The sequence below is a fragment of the Puma concolor genome, chromosome E1 (assembly GCF_028749965.1).
Source record: "Puma concolor isolate L17-30 chromosome E1, mPumCon1.1.hap2, whole genome shotgun sequence".
Lineage (NCBI taxonomy): Eukaryota > Metazoa > Chordata > Mammalia > Carnivora > Felidae > Puma > Puma concolor.
Genome location: NC_141680.1, coordinates 60,358,065 through 60,382,712, shown reverse-complemented (window position 1 = coordinate 60,382,712; position 24,648 = coordinate 60,358,065). Strand labels below are relative to the sequence as shown.

Here is a 24,648-nt window from a genome sequence, read left to right as displayed (position 1 = left end):
AGTGCTTTGACTCTTCCTTCTGCGGGAGTACCTCACCTTTATCTTGTAACCCTTTTCTGGCGGGGGGACAAAAATACGTTTATTTTCTAGGAGTGTGTTCTTTCGTTGTCCCTCTTTCAGGGTTTTCTGTTCTTTTCAAGTTTTCTTTTGTTCCGCTCCAGGGTGGGCTTTTGCCGTTTCTTGTTCGGGCCGTGGGCTCCGCTGCCTCCGTGGGTGCAGGAAAGACACGGGGCGGGTTCGATGCGAGCTCCGCGTGTGGGGTGGGCCTCGTGTGCAGCGGTGGGGGGCGGGGGGGGGGTCTGCTTCAGGCCGGCTGGGCGCGGCCCTACTTTGCTGTAGGACAGCACCCGGGTCCCCCAGCCTAGCTGCTGGCCCAGTTCTCCTGTTTTGCCTCGGGCGGATACGTGTGCAAGATCTTCGGTGTGCGGGGGGTGCTGTGGACGTGGCAGTGGTGGGCACGCGGAGTAGGCCTTCCAGAAGGGGTCGGCACTCTGCTTGCTCTGTCCCAGAAGTTTGTTGAAATCTCTTCTGCCAGTGGCCCCTCTCCCCGTAGTCTTTGATGTTGTAGGTTTATAGCTTTGTAAAAATGCCTTTACTGTTTCTAAAATAGTACCTTGGAAGGGGGAGGGCCAGCAGCACATTCTGAATTTAGAGCACAGAAACTAGACGGTGGCCTTCTAGAGAAACGGTCGTGTGTGAGCGTTCACCCAGAACGGCTGGGTGCTGAGGTTCTGGAAACAGAGCAGCCACAGAGAGTTTCCATGTGGAACGAGAAAAATCGGTTTCTCGGGGCGCACAGCGCTCTTGAGATACAAATTTTCTACACGATGGTTCTGGTTTTCGTCAGCCTCATTCTGAGGACTTAGTCTTGCCTCCGCCTGGGCAGGGACTCGCTGATCTGATTAAGCCGTCTCTGGCTTCAGAGTCAAAGCCTGATGATTCTCCCCCATGGAACGGCTATTAAAAACGAACTGTTGCCTCAAATTTTCAAAACCTGTTATGTTAGAACGAATGTTTGTGTTCCAGGACCTCCGGAAATTGTTTCTTAAAGGGACCTTCCGGTCCTCGTGGATTAGGAAATCTGCTCTGTGAAATCCAGAAACGTTAGCACGAACTCCTTTAAAGCCTGCTTTTCTCTAGAAGGGAGGATCTGTGTTTCGCCTTTTGTGTGGTCTCTCAAAGTAGGGTTGGCTCTGACTAGAGCTGATCTGTGTGACTCACAGGGGACCACCCCCTCGGGGCTCTCAGGGACACAGCGAGGCCACTCCTGGAGGGTGACCCAGCCTGGGTTTCGGGGGTCCGCCGGAATCCTGCAGCCTCTAGCGTTAGTGGGACCCCGTGCATTAGTTCTGCTGTGACCTCACGGCCACCGTTAAGAAAACGAAGGGTAAAATGATGGCGTCAGTGGGCTTCGCATGGGGAAGGCATGGTTGTGATACCGTCGTGTGTGGAGAAGATCGGGTCGTGATGGCAAGTGCGTTTTTCAGTGCGTCTTGGGGAAGTTTAAAATTTGGGCACTTCTGGACAAGGGTGGGGGAAAGCTGGGTAGAAAAACGAAAAGCCAGCTTACCTAATGGAGCTAAGTTACCTGTGCTGTGGGTATCGTTGTTGTGTGCGCTGCTTCTACCCTCTTGTGTTGTCTTCCGTGATTTTCATGAAACGTTTGGGGAAGGGAACTGGCCCCTGCGTGCCGTAAAGTTTCGGTGTCACAGTTCGAAAGAGAGTCGTGGGTCCTACGCTTTCAAGCAGGGCTGCTCTTCCAGCTGCGTGCTGTCCGGGAGAAACATACACGCCGTAGGGGCACCTGGGTGGCTCGGTCGGTTGAGCTCCGACTCTCGGTTTTGGCTCAGGTCACGGTCGCGCTGACTGTGCGGAGCCTGCTGGGGAGTCTCTCTCTCCCTCTCTTTCTGCCCCTTCCCGGCTTATGCTTGACTCACTCCTGCTCTCTTTCTCTCTGTCAAAATAAATAAATGAACATTAAACACAAAAAGAAACGTAATATGAGCTGCGTATGCAGCGTTACTTTCTAGTAGCCCACGTGAGAGCCACTTAGAATCTTTTATTCATCAAGTTACGAGTTCAGTGTGTAATCGACATCAGCCGTTGTCAGAGAGATCTTTCCCTCTCTGTGTAAAGTCTATGCCCACCGTCCATCTCAGACTGGTCCAGTCACATCTCAGGTGCTTCGTAGCCGCGTGTGGCCCGTGGCTCCTGTACCACGTGGTGTGGCTCTGACGCGTTTCGGCGCCTGCGTGAGTGTGCAGGCATCCGAGCGCTGGCGCCTGCGTCAGGCCACAGGGGGGCCTTTCGCTCTTGTCCCAGAGGAAGCAGAAGCCGCCACCTTCCAGCTCCCACCAAACGCCAGGCGGGGCGCGAGGCACTCTCTCTGTTGGACTCCGTGCGTGCGGCAGCCCGATGAAGCGGGTGAGGGTGTGCGCCTGCTCTGCTGGTGACAGCGTGTGGCCCGAACAGGCCACGTGACTTGCGTAAAGCGACCCTAGTCGGCGTGGGGTGGGCTGGCGCCGGGATCTGAGCCCAGGTTTTCCCGCTGCCAGTGGTCGTTTTCCCCACGGACCGTGTGGCTTTCGCGGCGCCTTCAGAAGGGTCACCTGCGGGCTTGCGTCCCGCGTCCCTGTGCTTACGGGCGAGGAGAGGCGGGCTCAGAGGAAGAGGTGCTTCGTGGGGAGAGCCGTGCCTGTGAATTCGGTACTTTGTTCTCAGGATGAGAGCTTACTGAAACATATTCAAACAGGAGCGCCTGGGTGGCTCAGTCGGTGTAGCCTCTGACTCTTGGTTTCATCCCGGGTCATGATCTCACGGTTCTTGGGATCGAGCCCCACGTTGGTCCCTGCGCTGACAGCACAGAGCCTGCTTGGGGTTCTCTCTCTCCTTTTCTCTCTCCAAATAAGTCTAAAAACACCATACTCAACCGGAAGGGCATAAAGCAGCGAGAAAAGTCTCCGTGACCCAGTCCTCAGAGTTAAGCACTCCGTGGGGGGTACATCCATCTAGATTTTTTTCCTCTGTACGTGTGTAATCCGTCCCCTCCCCCTCCAGCAATGGCACCGAAGCGTTCACGTGGTTTCGCAGCCGCTGCCCCCCCCCCCCCCACTTAAGGGTGTCACAAAAGCGGTTCAGGGTTCGGGGTGGGCCCGGCGAGGGGGCCGAGGCCTCGAGAGGCTGGCTCACCGGGGCCTGACGTGCCCCCGCTGTAAGGGCTGAAGATGGCCAGGGCTCGGCTGACAGTCCTTTCATCCCTGGCCAACCTCATCTGACCTCAGGCCGCCTTTTCCCTCTCGTTTCCATGGCAAGTGCTCGTGGAGCAGAGCGGCTCTCTCATCGGGGTGCTCTCTTCCTTTGGTGAAGCCGGTGAACGAACGAACGGGAGCCAGAGCTGTCCCCGTTTCCAAAACGGGCTTCTCGCTGCTGCCGTGGTGTCCTTGTCCTTTTGTGGTCTCTGGAGTCTGTTTATTTTTGGTGACAAAGCTTTCTTAGTAACATTTCCCTCCTTTCTTGTAGTTCCCAGTGACCTGACAGCAGAGGAGCGTCAGGAGCTGGAGAACATCCGGCGGAGAAAGCAGGAGCTGCTGGCCGACATTCAGGTAGGCGGTGCCAGCAGTGACACGTGCGGTGTGACAGGTGTCCTTCCCAGAGCCTCCTCACCAGGTGTCGGGAGTTGACCCCCCCCACCGGCCCGGGGCCGAGCCTCGTTACTGATGGTCACTTTGGCTCCGCCCATGACAAAGTAGACTCTTCGAGGGGTTGGGAAGGCCCCGCCCGGCCGGTCCGCCGTCCTAGGTGACCCCCAAGTGGAGCCCGCGCTGCCGCGTGGGGTGTGGGTGAGGCTCAGGTGCTTGGAACACCGACCTCAGGTCAGGCCCGGACCCGCGTCTGGTTCTGGCGCTGCCTCTTTCTGGAGGAGTGACTCAGACACAAGGATCCGGGCTCTTTGAACTTGACAACGAAGATGCGGTTGATAGGTTGCTGTGAGGGTTGAATGAGGTCCTGCTCACCCGGGACTTAGCGTGGCTGCGGGTCCCTAGGAGACGCCTAGGCAGCCATGGCTGCTTCACCAGAGTGTTTCCAAGCTGTAACCGCCACACTTTGTAGAAGTAAGTCATAGGGGCGCCTGGGTGGCTCAGTCGGTTAAGCGGCCGACTTCAGCTCAGGTCATGATCTCACGGTCCGTGAGTTTGAGCCCCGCGTCGGGCTCTGTGCTGACAGCTCAGAGCCTGGATCCTGTTTCAGATTCTGTGTCTCCCTCTCTCTCTGACCCTCCCCTGCTCATGCTCTGTCTCTCTCTGTCTCAAAAATAAACGTTAAAAAAAAAAAAAATTAAAAAAAAAAAAAAAGAAGTAAGTCATAGAAGCCATTGGCTGGGCTCTTTTAGCCCTCGGGGCAGGGAGCTCGGGAGAGGGGAGGGCGGGGAGGGGACACACCCTGTGACCCCAGAGCTGCCCAGTATGGAGAGGAAAGACTTGCTCACGGTGTCGGTTTCAGTATCTTTGATCATCTGCGCAAATTCTCGGATTCCTGTTTCACTGATAAATGCCGGGAAGTCTGAGCAGATGTTCACTCAGAGCCCCCTTCACCGCGCCCGTCCAGCCAGCCCGTCCAGTTCGAGGGTCTGCTTGCCTGCCTTGCAAAGGCCGGAGCGTGGGACGGACGATCCCCCTGCCGGCCGCTTGGCGGCAGTGTCGGCCCGGGCCAGGCACCCCCGGCCCCGCAGCCTGGGCGTTTGGGCAGCTCTTCCCGAGTCTCCCGACACCTGCTGGGCTCCGAGAGGCTGTCTCCGGGCTGCCGTGTCTCAGTGGGAAGGCTGTGTTTTGCACAGTGCACACGACTGGAAGTTCTGTCCTAGACCGTGAGCTCCTCGAGGTCAGGGGCCGTCTTGCTCACCTTTGGTTCCCTGGAACGCTTCCTTCCTGGCAGGAGCGCCATAAATATTTGTCGAATAGATGAACTTCCCACTGTCTGTTTCCACGTTAAGGTTTTTTTTTTTTTTTTTTTTTTTTTCCCTGGTTTGTCTTTATTTCGTTTTGGTTTATTTGCTCTTGTTTTGGTTGGGGGGAGTTCTAGGAGATACGCCAGGCCCTCCTGGTAATTCCGGGCTGTCTGTTTTGTAGAGGCTGAAGGATGAGATAGCAGACGTGGCTAATGAAATCGAAACCCTGGGGTCCACAGAAGAAAGGTGAGTCTGTCCAGCCCCTGCTTGCGGCACACGGACGGAGAAAGTGCACTTTCTGTCCTCGGTCCCCAGTAAGCACACGCACCCCCTGGGGTCCTTCAGTGCGGGGGCTCTGACCATGGGGGCTTTCCACATCACTGCAGGGTGCAGGGGTGGAGCCAGAGAACCCCGAAGGCCCCCAAAGCCTGAAATAGCCCTTAAATGACTGTGGTCACTGCCGTTTCTTCCCTCGTTGTCCGTGGTGTTGGCATTTTAGAGTTTCTGTTTTCCCTTTGTGCCAAGGAAAAGCTTAAGGCTGCCTGCACCATTTCCAAGGAGGAGAGCGCGTAGACAGGACATTGTAGCGCCACACAAGGAGCGTTTGCAGGTTAACCACGTGAAGCGTCAGTGACTCCAGAGTTTAATTTTGAATGGGGTTCCCAGACCGTTTTCTAAGTACTTAATGCGATAACGGGGCTGTGTCTAACTCACTACACGTCTGTATTTTTCTAAGCCTAAGTCCCCTGTCTGGCTTCCTAAGACCATCTGATTTTGTTATTTTAAGCGGGTGTGGGAGGTGCCATTAGAGATTAGTGTAACCCACGTTCTGCAGAAAGTGGCCAGCTCATCACTTTCAGGCCCCGTGTTGTCACTTTGGGATTATAACCTTCTTACTTGCCATTACAAAAATTTGTAGCTTTAAAGCAGCGGATAAATTAGGGTTCGTCAAAATTTAAAGCTTGTGCTCTTAAAGATGCTGTGAAAAGAAAGGACTAGGTAAGCCACAGACCAGGAGAAACATTTGCAATACGCGTGTCTGAAATAGGATTTGCCTCTAGAATGTGTATGTGGAACACGTGCTAATCAGTAACGAGAAGACGGCCCAGATGAGAGTGGGCCGGGGGTCCCTGGTGTCGGCGAGCGCTGGGGATAGAGTCGCGTGGCCGTGGGGAGACGGGCGTGGCACTTTCTTGTAACGTGAGGCTGACGCCCGTGCCGTGGCCGGCAGGTCGGCGCCCCGCTGTTCATTCGAGGGAGATGAACGCGTGCGCAGAAAAAGGCGTGTGTGGGAGTGCTTCCTGCGCTCTGACGTCACACGGTGCCAACGGGAGGCGGCTGCAGGCCACGGGCCTTTGTCCCGTGGGCCAAGGGACGGGCGGAGGGAGGTAACGCACGATGAGCTCACACAGCGCACCCTTGCCGGTGGTGAAAATGCTCTACGGCTGGTTATGGTGATGGTTGCACCGCCCCGTGAGCTTACGAGAAGTCGTTCGAATGTACAGTTAAGTTGGGTTTATCGTATGATGTGTACATGCGACCTTAATGAAGTTTCTTTAAAAGTCACGTTAAAAAAAAAGGAAACGGGTGGGGTAGAAGGAGCAAATGAACGTGGCGTCAGGGTCACGATTCCAGCCGACCTGCCACGCTGAGACCTACGTGGGCCCGTGCTTCCCTGGGTAGGGTTTTCAGAAATCCCTGTGAGCCGGCCGACGGATGCAGGTGGGGACGATGGCGGTCCCTCAGAACTTCCCGACCGCCTGGCGCACCCACACGGCCGTGCTGGTTGTTTTTCAGGAAGAACATGCAGAGGAACAAGCAGGTGGCCATGGGCAGGAAGAAGTTTAACATGGACCCTAAAAAGGTGAGGTGCTGCCGGAGCCCGCGGGCTCTACGACGGGGTCTCTGCAGCGCTCGGTAGAGTTCCGCGGCCCCCGTCCCAGCTCCCTGCCCTTCTGTAGAGCACGTGTCACGTGGTCCGCGCTAAGCCGTGGCTCCTCAGGGGGCTCCCCCGACCCCGTGTGTCAGCCGCCGCGTACTTATTAGACACTTCCCGTGTGTCCAGAGTGCCCACACCCGCTCTTGTCTGCCCTTCCGCCTCCTTTCTGGATGTTTCCTGGGTGAGCGTCGTTGGCGTCTGTGCTGCCTTTTCTAGGGGATCCAGTTCTTGATAGAGAACGACCTGCTGAAGAACGCTTGCGAGGACCTCGCCCAGTTCTTGTACAAAGGGGAAGGCCTCAACAAGACAGCCATTGGTGACTACCTGGGGGAGAGGTAAGGCCTGGAGAGACACCTGTGGCAGAGTGGGTAGGTCAGGAGTTCCGGGAGGCTCTGAGTCCTTGAAGAGAGTCTTGTCCTACGCCAGCGGTAGCCACACTGGCACGGAGAGGGTTCTTCTGGGGAATAGTGGCTGGCGTCGCGGAGGCGTGGGGACAGAGGGACGTGGCTCCTTCCTTGCCGTGTGTGCGGAGCCCGCGGGACCGTGGCACTCAGCATGGAACACTGCCTGGCTGGGGACGGCCTGATTCTCAGAGTCGGTGCCTGACTTCCGCTCCCCCCCACCCCCCGCATCTTTTGTTTCTCTTGATAGAGACGAGTTTAATATCCAGGTTCTTCACGCGTTTGTGGAGTTACATGAGTTCACTGACCTTAACCTTGTCCAAGCGTTACGGTGAGTGAGTTTGAGGAGGGCGCCCCAGAAGGTGGGAGGGGCACAGAGAGAGGGAGACACAGAATCGGAAGCAGATTCCAGGCTCTGAGCTGTCAGCACAGAGCCCAGCGCAGGGCTCGAACCCACGAGCTGTGAGATCGTGACCGGAGCCGGAGTCGGACGCTTACGCGACTGAGCCACCCAGGCGCCCCGTGAATTTTTTTTCTAATTTTCGGCTTGGAAAACCCTTTGATTCCCCGTCTTAGGGTAGGAAGTCAGTGGTTGCCGCACTTCAGAAGCTAGCAGCCAGCAGGTTTCCCTCCGTCCCTTGGGATTCAAATCCACGGGGAGTGTTAACAGCCGTACCTGCGGAAGGCGGGGGGTCTCCCCGGGCCCCGCCCAGTGACGCAGCCCGTCCTCGCCACTCAGGCAGTTCCTGTGGAGCTTCCGGCTGCCGGGAGAGGCCCAGAAGATCGACCGCATGATGGAGGCGTTCGCCCAGCGATACTGCCGGTGCAATAACGGCGTGTTCCAGTCCACAGGTAGGGCAGTCCCGCTCCCCGGTGCTGACCGCCATTTTGCACGAGATCCTTCCTCGGCTCTGGGCAGTTCCCAAAACAAAAGGTTCACGCCGGGAACATGGACTGAGACGTTGGCTACGATAGCGAGCAGTTGGGAAGGATCCAAAAGTCCAGGGAGGAGGGACGAGGGGGTGGGAATCCACGTCGTAGTGTCTGTGAGCGAGGCCACGTGCTGCAACCACTAAAAATCACGTTCTTCATCTCCGGGGCTGGCTTATCTTGTAACTAGAAGTTCGAAAAGCGCAGCATAGGAACTCCAGTCAATACCACCGTGATCCCGCTGTGGTGACAGGCGGGGGTAACGTGCAGTGTGCCGTGCGCCCGAAACTGCTGGAACGCTGTGTGTCCGCTCTGCTTCGGTGTGAAAAAAAGAATTAAAAAAAATTATGTGTACAAAAAGAGGTTTTATTGCCCCGAGAGAATGCTAAAGGCTAGCAAGATGGCAGGATCGAAAACAGCGTGTCTGTTCCGATTCCAGTTCCGTCAGGAGGGTGCGTCCTGAGGTACGTTAGTCACGTGCTGCCGGTGGGCACGTCCGTTCGCTCGTGGGATGGAGGAAATAAGTTGTTACCGGGTGGCGGCATCATAGGTGTTCTGTGTTTTCTTTCTTGTACGTTGTGCTGTTTTTCGGGTTGTCTGCGGAGTACCCGCCCTCCCTTAGCGATCTGAACAATAATCCCCTTTAAGGCCTGAACAGTCGCCGCGCCGTTTTGTGTCCCGCCCTCTTGGGTTAGTGGTATGTAACTTTCAGTTAGAGGGCGTCCGGGCGTGAGGATCGGTCTCGTTCTTTCGAGAGCACGTCTTGTGTTCTTGATCTCGTTGGGTATTTCTTGTTCCCTCAGGTGGGATGTTTCTGATCGTTTGTTTGCTTTTCTCTTTAGACACTTGTTACGTCCTCTCGTTTGCCATCATCATGTTGAACACCAGCCTGCACAACCCCAACGTCAAAGACAAGCCCACCGTGGAGAGGTTCATCGCCATGAATCGCGGCATCAACGACGGAGGAGATCTGCCCGAGGAGCTGCTCCGGGTGAGCGCGCTCTGACCGGGAGACGGGGACGGGGACAGGAGAAAGGCCTGTCGCTTAAGTGTGTGAATTCCATGAAGGCGCAGGCAGTGTGGCCGGCCGGGGGGCTCGCTGGGGGACAGGGCAGTGGTTTAGGAGTCTGAATGTCAAAGTGCGAGTGCAAGTCCGGCTACTTTCCTTTCTCTCCTAATTATCCACTAGGCACCTTATTTATTTTGTCCCTGGGAGCCGCCTGAGGGCAGCACTGGTCACGCTCTGCTGTTCTTGGTGCCTAACAGACGTGTGGCCCGTAACACGTGCTTATTGCATGAATGAAGAGAAAGGGGAGGGGGAAGATCCTTCTAGAACCAGAGACATGCAGTGTCCTCTTTCATCCCAGAATCTGTATGAGAGCATAAAAAACGAACCGTTTAAAATCCCAGAAGACGACGGGAATGACCTCACCCACACTTTCTTCAATCCAGACCGAGAAGGCTGGCTGTTGAAACTCGGTAAGTGACGCACTCTGGGTCAGGATTCCCGACGCGGAGTCTTAGGACGGCCGCACGCATGCGCGCGTGCGCGCGCGCGCACACACACGTGCGCTGTGGGGTGGTGGGGGTTGGTGACAGGAGGCGCTGTGGGGAGTGCAGACGAGTTGCTGTGAAGTCGCATTCTCCCAGCAAGCTCTGCCTCCAGAGGGGAAGCGAACGCACGGTCCGCGCGGTGCCCCCGTGGGCTATGTAGATACCGCTGGGGACAGACTCACTCTGCGTGAACACGGCTCCCGTGGGCGCGCGCTCCACGGTTTGACTCCGGAGGTGATCGACCGGGTTTTGTCGCGAGGCATTTCCCAGAGGACCTGGCCCTCTTCCTCTCTCCGCCCTCTCAGTCCCCGGGAGGGTGGTGGCCAGCGGCGTCCGTCTCTTTTCTTGCCGTCACACCAAGCGTATCTGGTGCTCCCGCCTCCCCCTCCCCCCCCAGCGCATCATCACCTCCCCCTGCATCCGGCTCCCACAGGCAGTGTGCATGGCAAACCTGAGCCCTTGGCTGCAGCGCCACCCACAGCGGTCTTCCTCCTTCTCGGGCAGTGGTCCCCCCGCCCCCGCCTCCTCTCCAGCCAAATCAGCCCCCCAATGTTTTTTTTTTTTTTTCCCATTCCCAAAAAGAACGAAAAAAAGTATTCGTCTTCCCTCTGCCAGAAGTGAGGCCATGTGGCTGAGGTCTGTGGTCCTGCCTCGTGTGCAGGTGACGGAGTAACCAAAAGGAGAAGCAGTAGGGTTTTCGTGACATTCGTGCCCACACGTGACTATTTCGTTAATTGTTCCAGAACACGGGGAGAGCCCCTGGACATAGTCACAGCGGTGTTTTGGCCCTGAGAGAACACGTACGTTCCTGTTTTCTTGTGCCTCCGCCTTTTGACGCACGGTTCCCTCATCGTCAGGAGGCGTTTGCTAGAATGATCCCCCTCTACCGTTTCAGCCGCTAGTCCCGGTGAAGTCAGAAGCTGTTTCTCTCTTGCTCTGACACCTCTGGGAGCCGCTGAAACGGAATCGTTCATTTCTGACCAGTTCAGGCGGCGGTAGGATTTCTGTTTCCTTTAAAAAGCATGTCCCAAGTCCTTGTGTTTCGGTCTAATGACTTAATTTATAAATCCTCCTCCAAGCACTGGTCAGAGGCTTGACCATCTCTCGAGTGAGTCAGCATTTCTCCTGTGTTCAGAAGCCAGTAGAACCTTTGAAGATAAGGCTCTAAAGTCGCTCACCCCAGAGACCGCCGTCCCGCTCTGTGTCTTGACTGCCCGGCGGGTCGAGCTAAGAGGAAACCCGCTGGAAATGGGAAAATACACCCCAGCTTGGATTTACTTCCCCTCCAGTGAAATTTGTTTCGGCGCTAATGCTGAGTGGTAGCTTTGACAGCCCAGGTGCTAAAATTAGAACAGTGCAGAGAAGATCTTGGCTCTTGCACCAGGATGGCATGTAAATTCATGAGGCATCCTGTATTTTTAAAAGGAAAAAACATGAACGGAATGTGGGACTTGTTTTCAGGTCCTCGAATTACCTTTTCTAAACCTCCTCCGAACCAGGAACCGACCGTTCGCATCGTGTTTTCGTTGTGGCCACTTAGACTCACCCCCGTGTGCTCACAGGCTGCGGAAGGCAGGGCCTCCGGCCGCCTGCAGCGGTGTGTGTGTGTGTGTCTGTGTTTGCAGATAGCTGTAAGAACGCGTGTTCTCGTGTGCACACACATGTACGTATGTATTCATGGGAACGTGTGTGCGCATTCTTGCACACGCTTCACAAAGTGGTCGGCATCTGCAGAAAGACAGTAAACTTTCCCCGGAGTAGTCGTCAGACTCTCTCAGCCCTAGACTCTGGATGTGCTGATAAACGTTAGCTTTGTGAGGACCGACCTGTAGCATTTTGGGGGCCCGGTTTTCGGTGGCGCCGCGGACACTGCCTTCCCCGGCTGGCGTGTGGCGGTTCGAACCGGCTGCCCCCTTCACGCGCCAGGCAGTGGCGGGTGTCCCGCTAGGGATTTTCGATTTTGACTCCCCCAGGCAGACGTGAATGACTAATACGTTGCACTTAAAGGTGAAGGAGTCGGGTTTAATTTCTTTGTTTTAATTTTCTTTTCTCCCTCATTTGTATGTTTCCATGATTTTGGCTGTCCTTTTCCTTGCCCCAAACTCCAGGAGGTATGTAACCGCCCCCCCCCCCCCCCACCTGCTCGCTCGCTCTGCCAAGGCCACTCTATTTGCCGCAGCGTTTTCTTATTTTGTCCCTTTCGGTCATTTTGTTTTTTAATCGCTGGTGGTAGTGTTAATGCTGCTTCTAACTTACTGTACAGTCCCTAGGGAACTGGTCAGGCTCAGGGGTTCACGGTGTCCCTTTCAGGACGAGTACACGGTGCATCAGACAGCTAGGTACCAGGCCGTGGAATAACGGAAACTTTACTGACGGCGGTAATGCAGGAAAACCTCCGAAGGGTGGGTTTCTAAAAGCAGAGGGAGAATTCACTGGATTTTGCCTTGGAATGACTGGCCAGGCGAATCCTGTGTGCGTTGCATTCAAATTGGCACCTGTGAATTACGGTAATTTCTCAGGCGGAGAAGAGGAGGAAGGGGAGGGAGGTTTGCCTTCCCAGTGCCGCATGTGCTTCTGGTATGTCCTGAGCAGAAGGCACACCGGGACAGGAAGTGAATGACACAGTTCGGGACATTTGCCTTTGCGTGAAACAGGGAAACGGCATCTCCTAAACTCAAAGCGATGCCAACTTGGAAAAAAAAAGACAAAACCCAGAAGCCCCTCCCAGAAGTCCTGGGGATGAGGGGACCGCATTACGCCCTCGGCTCCGTATTTCATGTTCTGTTTTTCTCCCTCCTCTTTTTCAATGACTATTGTTCAAAACCCAAAATTGGCCCTTTAGTCATGTTGTTGGTATCTCTTCTCCGTTTGCTGATTTGGGGAGTATGTTTTTCCTAGAGGAGGAGCCCCTCAAGTGTGTGCTCCAGCGTTACTCGAGCGGAGAGCTGCACGTAGAATGAACAGCCCCGACAGTGACATTCGTTAGAACCTTCTGGGGGGTTGTCAGCTCTAGGGAAGAGGGCGCCTGGCCGTGACGGGGGTGGGAGGGGTCCTGTGAGTTCCACAGGGACTGTCCTAGGTGCGCGCATTGGTCTGTCTGCTTGTTTCATGTCTGTTTCTTTCAACATGGAAATGTCCCCCAGCGACCTCCGTGATCCCTCACGGCAGAGGTCTCTGTAACGCAGCAGATTGTCAGGGGAAATCAAGCTTTCATAATCAGGGAGGGAATCTTCCCGGCTTCGCTTTTCCTCCTAGATTTCCTTCCGCCTTCTTCCTTTCCGCATCTGACCCCTCCTCCATGCCCTCCGAAGCCCCGAGTGCCCCTGGGTGGTCCTGTGGGGGGAGCGCATGGGAGTCAGCATGGTCGAGGTGTCCCGTGTACAGAGCCCTGCGTGGGGGTGACGGCCCACGAGGCAGAAGAGCTGATTTCTCAGGCCCTCGAGTGGGGGAGGGGGCTTCCTTTTTATAACATATCGGCTCCAGTTCTAAATATATTCCTTGTTTTCTTTGCCATCCTCGTTTGTTTCGATGCTGCCCAGCCTTTCCCATTTTCCACATGCATGTCCTATTTCCACCTGTGGTTTTTCTCCTGATTCATGCCCTAGGGCCTTAGGGACCGGAGGCACAGGCTCACCTCAACTGGCAAACGGCCGCAGGGGGTCCGTCCTCGCTTGGCGCTGGCACAGGGCCCCCGGCGGGTGGGCTGCGTGCGCGTGCTGATGGCAGAGCCCTTCGTAAGCTGGGTCTGTGCCGCTTAGAACCGTGGCCCCTTGCGATGGGTCCCTTAACCTCCCCGGGGTTCGGGCCCCCACACAGAGCCGGAAGAGGGATCGGAAAGCCCCACGGTCCCGCTTGATGCCGGGACCAGCGCTGGGCGCGTCGTTCCCGTCACACGACGGGCAGTGCTCACGCCCCGTCGGGAAGCATCCTCGCACCTGGCGGCACAGCCTTACAGGCACGCTGCTCTCAGCCGCCTCTGGCGAGGGGCAGGAGAGCTCTGCACCCCAGAGGCCTTTGCGAGGCGCGAGGGAGTGATGTTCTCTGTAGGCAGAGTCTCCACAAGAGCACGTGCTGCTGGGGCAGCAGGAAGTGCTTCCAAAACGGCACGCGTGTCACGGCACGAGAAGGCCTTGGCCTAACTCCTGTGGGCTTCGCGTCCAGAAAGCCGCCCCTTGCCCGACGCGGGCGGGGTTGGGACGGGCTCGGCTCACGGCCGCGAGGGGCGCACACGTGGCTTCACTGAAACCGCTCGCGGCTGAGCCTCGCTCCCCAGTGTCCCCCTCCGCGTAGGAGCGCGGCCTCCGCGTTGCGGTCTCACTCAGACCTCGCGGAGGGTGAAGGGGCCCCGGGCGCTCGCGGCCACTGCTCTTAGCGCCCGTCTGGCCTGCGGCCCCTCCTCCAGCCCGTCATGTCCGGAGCTCCAGGTGGGGAGCCCGGGCTGGGGAGGTCCTTGAGCGCTTTTTGCGCCTGGGCTGGTCCAGGACTCTGGGGAGGTTCCATTGGTAGGACACCGGCCCTCAGAAGCTGGGAAGCCAGAGTAGAAGCTCACTCGAATCAGGAAGGTGGGGTAGAGGGCGAAACCACGGGGGTCTCCAGGAAACCTGTAGATTTGCCCCCGAAGGGGTTAACACGTCTGAGTCCCCCTTTCTTCCCTCCCGCCCCCTCCCGCGGAGCCCGTCCACGTGCGCCCCGGGCCGGGTGACCTGCCAGTGTAGCTCGGGCCGGGGCTGCCCCTCTCCCCCCTTTCTCTTCTGTGGGCCCGTCCCCGCCACGCCGGTGGGCTTCTGCTGGCGCGTCTCCGGCCCAGTCAGGCTCGCCCTGCGTGTCCTCCTCGCCTGGGCATCCCTCCCCGAAGCCATGCTGTCATCCCACCATCCCGAGCTCATCTCCGGGGGCCGCCCGACCTGCTTGCTGTGCTTGCTCCCACGGACTTTCACTCTGTGAAAGGCGCTTCTGTTCTGGCTCTGTGTCTTGTCACGGATGTAAATTTTGCCATGGCCTCCATGTTCCCCTGGTGCCTGCCCCCGCTTCCTCCCCCCTCACGCTCTTCGAGGGGAGAGTCTCGTGCGTCACGGAGCCCGCTGCGGCCTGCCGGCCTCCTGTCGGACACGCGTCTCTTTTTGCTCTGCAGGTGGCAGGGTCAAGACTTGGAAAAGGCGCTGGTTTATTCTGACCGACAACTGCCTTTACTACTTTGAATACACAACGGTGAGCGTCTGCCCGTCGGCTGTGGGACCAGGGGTGGGCCTGGCCTCCGTGGCCGCTGCCGCTCTAGTCCGATGCGGCTGGAGGCGGCCGTGAGGAGGGGGCGCGAGGGGACCCGAGGCGAAGAGGGGGGGAGCCAGGACGGACCCCAGAGCCGGGGGCCCCGAGATGCTTTGGGCGTCTCGGTGAAGGTGGTGTGGCTCGGAGCCCACGTCCCCCCGCCGGGATCGGGGCAGGAGAAGCCCGGAGGGGCAGGCGGCAGCCTGACAGGACAGACGGCGTTAGAAACGGGGTTCGGGGCCGGGTCCGAAAGGGCGAACTCGGGTCAGGTGCCGAGGAAGAGTTGTGGCCTCCTGGAAAGGGAGGTGAAGGAAATGGCGTTGTGGAGAATGCAGATGTTCTGGTTTGTGGAGAGGCAGTCCAGGGGTGAAAGGCCTAAGAGGGAAGAAAGCGAAATGAGATGGGGGGGCTGGAAACCACCTGCACTTTTAAACTGAAGTTTTCTTGAAGCGTGCAAGTTTTATTGGTTTTCAGCGGGAACGGAATAATAACCGTAAATACGTGTTACATGTAAGTTTTTAAAAAAATTTTTTTAACGTTTATTTATTTGTGAGAGACAGAGAGACAGAGCGTGGCGGGAGGGGGGGGGGAGGGGGCAGAGAGAGAGGGAGACACAGAATCCGAAGCAGCTTCCCTGAGCCGTCAGCACAGAGCCCGACGCGGGGCTCGAACTCCCAGACTGTGAGATCGTGACCTGAGCCGAAGTCGGACGCCCGGCTGACTGAGCCACCCACGCACCCCAAGTCTCTTGTGATAAGAGCCTATGAGAATAAAGATTACAAGATAAGACCTTTTCTGAGGCTCCCTCTGATGCAGCCCCCTGAAAGCCTGGCAGGTCGGCTGGGGCCCAGCCCAGCTCCCCACCTGCAACTCGATCCTCTCTCACGTCTCTGGTGGGACCCGTGCCTTGGATGAATCAGGGAGGCTGAGTTGGGGACAGCCGGTGTCTGTTCTGACCCTCCTGCGGCAGTGAGGACGAGGAAGTGTCTTTTGTAGCAAATGCGGAACAAGCGTTACTTAAATGGAAAATGAAAGTCCCGGGTGCACAGCTTAGGAGGAGCCGCGGCCCCGGCACGTTCCTGGCCACGCTGCCAGGTGGCTTTCTTTGGTGGCATTCCCTCACCGTGGACGCCATACGGGTGTAACTTCTCACGCGGCGAGTGTGTATCAGCCTGTGATTCAGGCACTCGTTCCGAGAGGGAACCACTTACGACAGTCATTTTCTGCCTGTTTCGCCCCCAAAGTACCACTCAGAACAGCGTGGTACCTTCCTCTCTGTCCCCTCCCATCCCCCGCCCAGCCCAGATTTTGCCTTTTTCCTCAACGATCTCAAGACTGAGGACACCTTAAAAGTCGTGTTTGGATTTTTTCATTGTTCTCCGGGTCAGAATGAAACACATACAGGCATGCGAACACGATATGCCCGAGCACTGGCTCAGTCTCCGTGGCGGTGCAGTGAGATTCTAGAACCCTGTGTCCTTCGGGGTGCTGACCGGCGGCATCATGGAGTCCTGCACTCGGTGCCAGCACTGCATCAGGCCGTCGGAAGGCAGGGAGGTTTCTGCAGACGCTGAGGGGGCCTCACAGTTAACGTGGTGGGCAGAACTTCCACGCAGAATCACCTAGAACAGCGACGGGATCCAGTAGCAGTGGGGGGGTGGAGGGGTGGGGACGGGAAGAGGGACGACCCCTTGGGCTCACCAGCAGGGGCGGGGGCATCTCTGTGAAGCCCCCGCTGCCTCCCCATTGCCCTGAGTCTGAGAGAAGCAAACCCATTAGAACTGTGTCCCTCTTGTGACTGGCCAGCAGTAAAGTCTGATGCTGGGGAGGGAGTGGTGACGTGGGAAGAGTGAGAAGATGGGCCTCACTCTGCAGCGTCAGGGAAGACGCTCTGGGCTGTAAACTCAGTTGGGAAAACTGTCCACCGGGGGTGTGCGTCCACAAGCATTATATCTGCCCCAAGCTGATGTTGGACGTTCGCAGTCCCCAAGGAGAGCTGCAGCTCGGCAGGTGTCTGAGGTGGCCCTGCCCTTGGCTCACCGTGCTCTCGTGAGACCGTGGAAGGGGCCGGAACACAAACTGTCTGACCCACCCCCACCCCCCCGCCCCAGGTTCAGACTGGAAAGCAAATGAGAATCGCAGTGATGTATTTAGAATATAGCTGTGTAATCGTAGGCTTGTAACGTACGTATTAACAAGTTAAAACTTTAAGGAGAACAGATCAGCCGAGAATAAAATCCCTATCGTAGAGGAACGGTTGAGACAGTCAGGGAGCTAGTATCTGGAAAAAACAAGTATTAAACCAGTTCGAGAGAAGGTAGTCAGTTCTGGAGGACAGAGAAAGGTGATCCCAGTACCGGGCTCCTGGCATCTGCATGTGCAAGGACACCCTGTGTTATGTGGGGTCACGCCCTGGAAAAGAAAAGGAACCTGGATCTGCAAATCGAGAGTGCACAGAGTCTCAGGGACATTTGCCGCAGGAGCTTGGTGCCCAGCTACACTGTTGAACTTGGAATGAAGTCTTTGGCTGTCGGTTGGCTGCATATCCAGGAGAGGGAGGTGTGAAGGTTGACATCAGATGTCTGGCAGGCGGGGGAGAGAGAGAGAGAGAGAGAGAGAGAGAGAGAGAGAGAGAGAGAGAGAGAGAGTGTGTGTGTGTGTGTGTGTGTGTGTGTGTGTGTGTGTGTAGGGGCCTTTGCCAAGAGGGGAAGTGCTGGAGGGGGCCACTGGGGCCGAGGGCAGGCAGGGGTGTTGTAGCTCTGTTCCGGACAGGAGTTTAGGTGCATTTTTAGATGTCCGTGGGGTTGTCAGGAAGGCGGTTTCTCTTTGAAGACGGTGCAGTCTGGCGAGGGGGAAGATGGGGCGGGGGGTGAGTCTATACACACAGCTCGGCCCCTGGCATCTGGGGCACCGAGCAGGGCACCTGGAGTGAGACCAGGGCTTCCCGGGGTTGCCGACACTGGAACACAGGCTGATGAGATGAGGCGGGGGGGGGGGGCCAGGCAGAGAAGCGGGGTGGTCTCCTGAGTGGGAGCGGCCAGCGTGCTCCCCGCTTGTGGGCCTCCCGTGGGCTCTTGCCACATTCAGTCTTTCTGGAGCCTCCCCCGGGCGTTCTCCTTGCAGAGGCCTCTGGTTACAGGGGGCCCCATACCCGTACATTCCTGACCCTTTTCTGATTCTAGAACGTAGGCTGTGGGCCCTAGAGCAGATCTGTGAGCTCGAGGCCACGGGGGAGGAGCCGGGGAGTTGTGGGTGAGGAATGCGGTAGGATGCGTGCTCGTGCTTGTGACGCCAGAAGTAAGGACTTCATGTCTCTGTCCTGCAGGATAAGGAGCCCCGGGGAATCATCCCGTTAGAGAATCTGAGTATCCGGGAGGTGGAAGACTCCAAAAAACCAGTGAGTATTCGGGGGGCAGGGGGACAAAAGGGACGGGTGTAGCGGGTCTTTGACAAGGACTGAAGTTGCAAAGATCCACTTAGAACTGAAAAGTAGCGTCGTTCTTCTAACGTGGCCTGCCTTTAAAACTATCTTCCGCGTTCAAACCAAAGATGAGGCAGTAAGTGACCTCTTCGTTCTGTCCGTGTGGCTTCGTGTCACCTGTTGAGTGTCACACGAGGGATGGAATTGTCCCTGCTTAAAAGGCAGTGGCAGGCGCTCATGATGGGGCCACTCGTGGGAGGCCCTTCGGGTACCTTACAGATCCCTCTCCTTGGGAGTCCGGCGACGCGGCTGGGGGCGGGGGCAGGGGCTAAACCGCATCCCTGTGACGTCCGGCTCTCCCTGCTTTCGGTTTGTTGGGAGCAGGACAGACGTGTGTGTATCTGGCTGGTACCTTCGCTATCAGCCTTGTTGACGTGCAGCCTACGTTCTGCAGGTTTCCACCTCTAGGCTCCTCTTCCCCGTAGGGAAATCCGCATTGCCTATGTTTTACGGAGGTCAGGACGGTCTTTTGAGGAGTAAAGTAACGTTGTTTCTGTGTCGGTGGGCAGCTCTCTCAGATCTTTGTCGCTCTGTCCCTCTCTTTTCTGATTCTCAGAACTGCTTCGAGCTCTACATCCCCGACAACAAAGACCAAGTAATCAAGGCCTGTAAGACCGAGGCCGATGGGCGGGTGGTGGAAGGGAACCACACGGTCTACCGCATCTCAGCCCCGACGCCTGAGGAGAAGGACGAGTGGATTAAATGCATCAAGTAAGTGGCATCTGAAAACAGACCTGCTTTCGCCTGACAAGGGCTCTCACCTCTCGCAGGCACTTACTATACAAATTTTATATTTTTTTGAACAAGAGTACAAGTGGTGGTGGGGGGGGGGTGGGGAGAGAAAGAGAGAGAGACACAGAGAGAGAGAGAGAGGATCCTTAGCAGGGCCCGTGCTCAGTGAGGAGCCCAGCACGGGGCCGATCCCACGACCCTGGGATCATAACCTGAGCCGAAGTCAAGAGTCGGACGCTCGGGCTCCCGAGTCACCCAGGTGCCGCTCTCAAATGCTTTATTGCTGCGGCTGTTGAGTGCCGCCCGCCTCTGTCCTGGGTCCTGTGTGAGAGCTGGAATTCCCAGGCTGCTTTTCAGTGGGTCTTTATTTTTTTTTTATTTTTTTATTTTTTTTAACGTTTATTTTATTTTTGAGACAGAGAGAGAGCATGAACGGGAGAGGGCCAGAGAGAGAGGGAGACACAGAATCGGAAACAGGCTCCAGGCTCTGAGCCATCAGCCCAGAGCCCGATGCGGGGCTCGAACTCACGAACCTCGAGATCGTGACCTGAGCCGAAGTCGGCCGCTTAACCGACTGAGCCACCCAGGCGCCCCTCAGTGGGTCTTGGGCTGCTTGACCACGACAGCGTGTTTAAGAGAGCACCTCAAACCGAGGCTTCCCAAAGTGCACCTCGTAGACCCGAGGAGGGGCCGGGTGACCGGGCTGACAGGCACAGGTGCCATTTGTCCAGCTGGTCTCCCACGTCGTAGGAAGCAGGTCTCGTTTTCAGGACGGCAGCTCAGTGGAGATAAAATATCATCACGTTTCGTGAGTCTCCCTCGGTGGTACGTTGTCCCGTTTACAGGGGAGGAAACTGAGGACCGTGGAGGTCGTGTAATTTGCCCAGAGTCACATGGGTGCGACCCAGGGTCCCGAGACAGACTCGCACCGTTCACGGCTGCGCTGTAGGGAGGGAACAGGGTTGTCAGGGTTACGGAGGTACAGACAGCAGTGGCCCCGGGCTCGGCTCTGCCCGCCTGGCTGAGCGGCACGGTGCGGGGGTGACTGCGGCGAGGGCTGTCCGCATGTGGCGAGCTGCCTCCTCCCTCCCTGGGGCCTCTGTGGGGCCTGTCCAGACGGCCATCGTGCCCGCGTGTGCGGTGTGGCTGCTGTCTCTGAGAGCGCGTCCTTGCTCTCCCCGTCGGGTGCTTGGTCCGCCAGGCGTCACCGGCCCTTTCCTTAGTCTGCTCATTACTGGGCTGTGTGACTCCCCCGGAGTCCAGGGGGGTGGCCCTGACCGGGTGACCTGAGGCCCTGCAGCCCTGCACGGCCCCTGTGACGGGCACTCTCCCGCCCGGGCCACAGCCTGCTCCTGAGGGGGGAGCACTGTAGCTTGGAGTCTGCTGTGGTGGCAGGGCCAGGGTGAAACAGCAAACAGATGAGTGAAGGCGGGGCAGAGGACAGACTCACCCAGAGTCAGCCCAGAAGTCCTTCCTGGGCGCGTCGCCTGCCCTCCCGCCAGACTTCGGCTTCCCCACGGTACGGCGGTGAATGGCGGGCTCCCTGGTGACTGGGCACGCCTCCCACCCCTTCGGAGCGATGGGGAAGGCTCCCGGGACGTCTGGGGGTGAGACCGGGTCACGTGGTGGGCATGCTCAGCGCGCCCCGGGCCCTGGTAGCTTCTCCCCACCGCCCCTCGATGTGTGGCATCTGCAGGGGCCCTGTGTGACCCTCGCCCAGCAGACGAGGCTCCAGCGTCCCTGTGGACGTTGGGTCGTCATCACCAGAAACGAGACAGAGCCCTCCGCTTGTGGCGAGCATGGGGTGCCCCAGGGAAGGGCTGGTCACTAGATGGTACACGTGAGACGAGACGTACACGGTGTGTCCGCTAGCCGGCATTTGAAGAAACACTTAAAAGCCCTCCACCGAGGTCTGGGCAGGGGAGTCGCCATGCCCTGGGCATCCTGGGCAGCGAGTGGCCCTCGTCCACGTATCCCTTGCTGTTTTTACCGTACGTCTTATAAAAAGCACTCAATTCTTTAATCCTTATGGAACTTATGCTTAGTATGTGGTTCGAGGTGAGGGATACAACTCACTCTCTTGGCCGAATGGACGGTCGTCCTGATAGCTGATTTGCCAGTCTGAGGCGCCCTCTGCGGTGTTCCCATGCCCCCGTGTGTGCGTGGCCCACGGGTCGTGGACCCCTTGTGTGATCGCGGTGGCATCAGAGCGTGTTTTGTTCTGGCCGCTCACGGCCTTCCCCGCGCTGCTCTTCCAGATGGTCTGCTCTGCCGCCGGGGACGCTGGGCGTTGTGCGAGGTCGGGTCCACCGTTCCGTCCTTCAGGGAGCGTGCACACAGGCCGTCCCCGGGGCCGCTCTGCCCAGCACCGCCTCGTCTCCGGTGCGGGGTTCACACTGTTCGTGCTCTCTGGGCGCCGTCTCCTTACCCTTCACCGCAGCCCGGGGAGTAGACGCATCCCGTTTTCCAGATGAGGACACTGAGGCACACAGCAAGGCCCATCCCAGTGTCCAGAGCCACAGGGTGGTGCTGGTGCTCAGACTGAGCCCGTGACTCCAGAAGCCGCGCTCCTGGCGGCCGTGCGGCCCTCAGCCTCGGCGCCGTGGCTCCCGACACTTTAACTGATGCCTTCGTGGCAAGTGCCCTCGGGACACGTGCCGGGGACCGTCGGTTCTCGCTGCCCCAAGGAGCCGTGGAGACACTCCTCAGGGACACATGACCTCGGTTGAACAGGTCGCAGTCAGTTGGCCGAGCGGTCATCCACGCTGGTCAGCGGGGCTTGCGAGCTCGTGTGGAAAGTAGTCCGTTCGCGGAAGGCTTCAGGACGCCCGCGCCGCAACCTGCTTGCGAGCGGGGAGTGACGGTGACGCGGGGCCGGCCCTGCCGTCACCATTCTGCGCGGTGTCTCCGGGGCAGGGCCGGGACACAGGCTCCCTCCTCACCGGGCTGTGCACACAGAGCGGAGCAGGCCTGGCCGGCCGCTCCCCGAGGGCCCAGCGAGGGTGTGGACGGCCCAGTTGCGCGGCTGTCCAGTCGGTGTGCCCGGGACAGACCGCCTGCCGTGGACGGGTCGGGTAGTGTGGTGCCCACGGTCTTCGTGGAGCTCCGGTGCCACACTCGTCCTTCTGGGCTGGAACGCGGTTCCATGCTGCCCTAAGTCTAGGTAGAAACAGGCAGGGAACGCTCCGGAATCGTCTCGTCACACGCACCGTGTGTCTCTCTCGAAGCTCGTGTCCCTTCGGTCGTCGTGTGGACCCCGTGGAGGTTGGCCCCACTGCCTTGGCCTTTGTGGTGGCCGTCGAGTGGGGCAGGGGGCACCCGTGCTACTGCAGGAGCCCCAGCCTGGGCTCGTCTCCGGGCCTGTTCTCAGTCTTGTCTCTTTTGTCCCCTCTCTGTGTCCAGAGCAGCCATCAGCAGGGACCCTTTCTATGAGATGCTGGCGGCGCGGAAGAAGAAGGTCTCCTCCACGAAAAGACACTGAGCCTGCGCAGTGAGCGGCCCCCGGCGTGCGAGGCGTGCGAGGCCCGCGAGGCCCTGGGCTCTGTCTCCCGTCTCCTCCCACGGGCGGGGCCGGGCTGCCGAGCAGGGGCGTCACCTGCTGGGAGTCACCCCGGATTCCTAGACACTGGCTTCAGCTCTCGCTGTCTGTTTTTAAGTGGGAGAGGGTAGGCGGTGGCACCGGCGGGGAGGGCGGGGATGCCCGAGCGGCGGGGGGGCCTTGAGCCTTTCTCTCCGGAAAGAACAGAGCCCAGCCCGTCGGCAAACCCGCCCCCTTCAGGTCTCTCGCTCGGCAGGTCTGACAGCGGAGCTCGAAGCCAACTGGTTACCTCTCGGTTATCTCCCTGTGAAGAAGCCTTCAACCCTGCACCGAAAACACACGTGCCGATATATTAGTATATGCTGAGAAAAAAGTGGAACGGAAGACAAGCCACGTACTATAAAGATATATTTTTGTGTTTTAAAAGAAAGAAAAAGTTAAAGTAGCGCCTTTGCACGGCGTTCTCCCCGGCGTGGTGGCCTCTCCGGGGCGGCAGGTCCCCGGGCAGCTGGCGGGTGCCGCGGGGGCTCCGACCCGTCCGGGACTCCGTGCCCCGCGGCCTGCGGCGGCCCGTGTCTCCCTTCCAAGTGCCGGGGGCGCCGAGGGGAGGAGAGGGTCCCGGCCGCTCATCTTCTCTCTTTCCAAATCCTTCTTGTTGGGCTTTAAGATGCAAGGTCAGCCTTTTCCTTGAGCTAAATACCCAGTAACCAAAACTGTGAGGACGGTGACCCCAGCGAGGTTCCGGCTGATCTGCTTCTGACTTGGTGGCTCCCCGTCCCCCAGACCTTCCTCCTCGTTTTAGAGGACGGGGGTCTTCCCTGATCACCTTAGGTCTTCGGCTCCTCTGCCTCAAAGCCGGCCCCGCCCTGGGCGCATATTGGGGGGGGGGCCCCCGAGAGGCAGGTGGGGCGAGGGGTGACGAGGCCGGCCTCAACTGGAGCCGGCCTCGCCCCTCCTAACTTACGGTGTGAAGGGAGCCACGAAAGGCAGTCGTCCTGCTGTTCTCTCAGGGACTCTCGGGGCCGCTCCTGCCGCTCGTCCGGGCTGGATGGCGCCTGGCCCGGGCCATCCCGGCGCCCCCAAACGGCCGGGGACCAGGCGGTGCACGCGCTGCCTCACGGAAGAGGAGCTGGCGGTCTCCTCGGGCCGCGCCACGCCTGCTCCGCCGGCACCGTTGGGTGGAAATCGCTTCTGTAAAAGGGCACGAAGGGGGTGCTGAGCGGGGTACCCTCTGGGGCCCCCCACTTCATACAGGTCCTACCGGGGCTCGTGAGGGCGGCGGAAGGGGGTCTGGGCTGGATGCCCGCGGCCGGCCGGGTCCCGTGCCCCGGTTCTGGCCGATAGCAGAGAGACCCCTGCGTCAGTATTCGTCTATTTATCAGAGGTGTACATAATCCGTGTATAGTTTTTCTCCTTTTAGATTATTTTGTATTTGTTTAAAAAAAAAGAAAAGTTTTGTCAAAATATAAAATATGAAGAAATGACCGAAAGTTGTCGACAGGGTTTCAGAAAACTTATAATTATTATCCCAGTTGTCTTGCGTTTGTATTTTTGTTTGTCTTGTTCTGTTTTGTTTTTTTTGGCATTGGAAACGAGTGCCAAGGAACCGCAGCGAATAAACTCCACGTCTGCCCAGAGCAGCTGTGTCGTGCGTGGCCTCCTTTGTTCCCTGGTGACCGTGAGCAGGAGGGCCGTGGCCGGCGGGCGCCCCCAGGCGGGGGGGCCGAGTGACCTCGGTCGCGCGGCCGGCCGGCCGTCTGTCCGCGGCCCGGCAGTAACGCACGCGGGAAGTCGGGCGAGGCGCTGTCTCGTGCTCTGCGGGAGACCGCTCACTGCTTGCCCCCTTTTGTCTCAGAGAAACAA

The 24,648-nt window shown here is 58.1% G+C and overlaps 1 protein-coding gene and 1 non-coding gene across 4 annotated transcripts in view; both read left to right on the top strand.

Annotated features, from left to right (window-relative positions):
* Window positions 1-24,425, top strand: part of CYTH1 (cytohesin 1) — an 80,268-nt gene extending 55,843 nt beyond the window's left edge. For all 3 annotated transcript variants that reach the window (XM_086688191.1, XM_086688190.1, XM_086688192.1), the window contains exons 2-13: window positions 3,520-3,602; window positions 5,127-5,191; window positions 6,743-6,809; window positions 7,101-7,219; window positions 7,536-7,616; window positions 8,025-8,137; window positions 9,058-9,206; window positions 9,583-9,694; window positions 14,901-14,977; window positions 18,360-18,431; window positions 19,072-19,226; window positions 22,650-24,425. In XM_086688191.1, coding sequence (XP_086544317.1) covers window positions 3,520-3,602; window positions 5,127-5,191; window positions 6,743-6,809; window positions 7,101-7,219; window positions 7,536-7,616; window positions 8,025-8,137; window positions 9,058-9,206; window positions 9,583-9,694; window positions 14,901-14,977; window positions 18,360-18,431; window positions 19,072-19,226; window positions 22,650-22,728 — 1,172 coding nt within the window. In that variant the 3' untranslated portion in view covers window positions 22,729-24,425. The remainder of the gene's footprint in view (window positions 1-3,519; window positions 3,603-5,126; window positions 5,192-6,742; window positions 6,810-7,100; window positions 7,220-7,535; window positions 7,617-8,024; window positions 8,138-9,057; window positions 9,207-9,582; window positions 9,695-14,900; window positions 14,978-18,359; window positions 18,432-19,071; window positions 19,227-22,649) is intronic.
* On the top strand, window positions 11,086-11,189 carry LOC112864725 (U6 spliceosomal RNA). Its single transcript, XR_003223996.2, has one exon. It is a non-coding gene; the product is annotated as a U6 spliceosomal RNA (small nuclear RNA).
* Window positions 24,426-24,648: the final 223 nt, after the last annotated feature.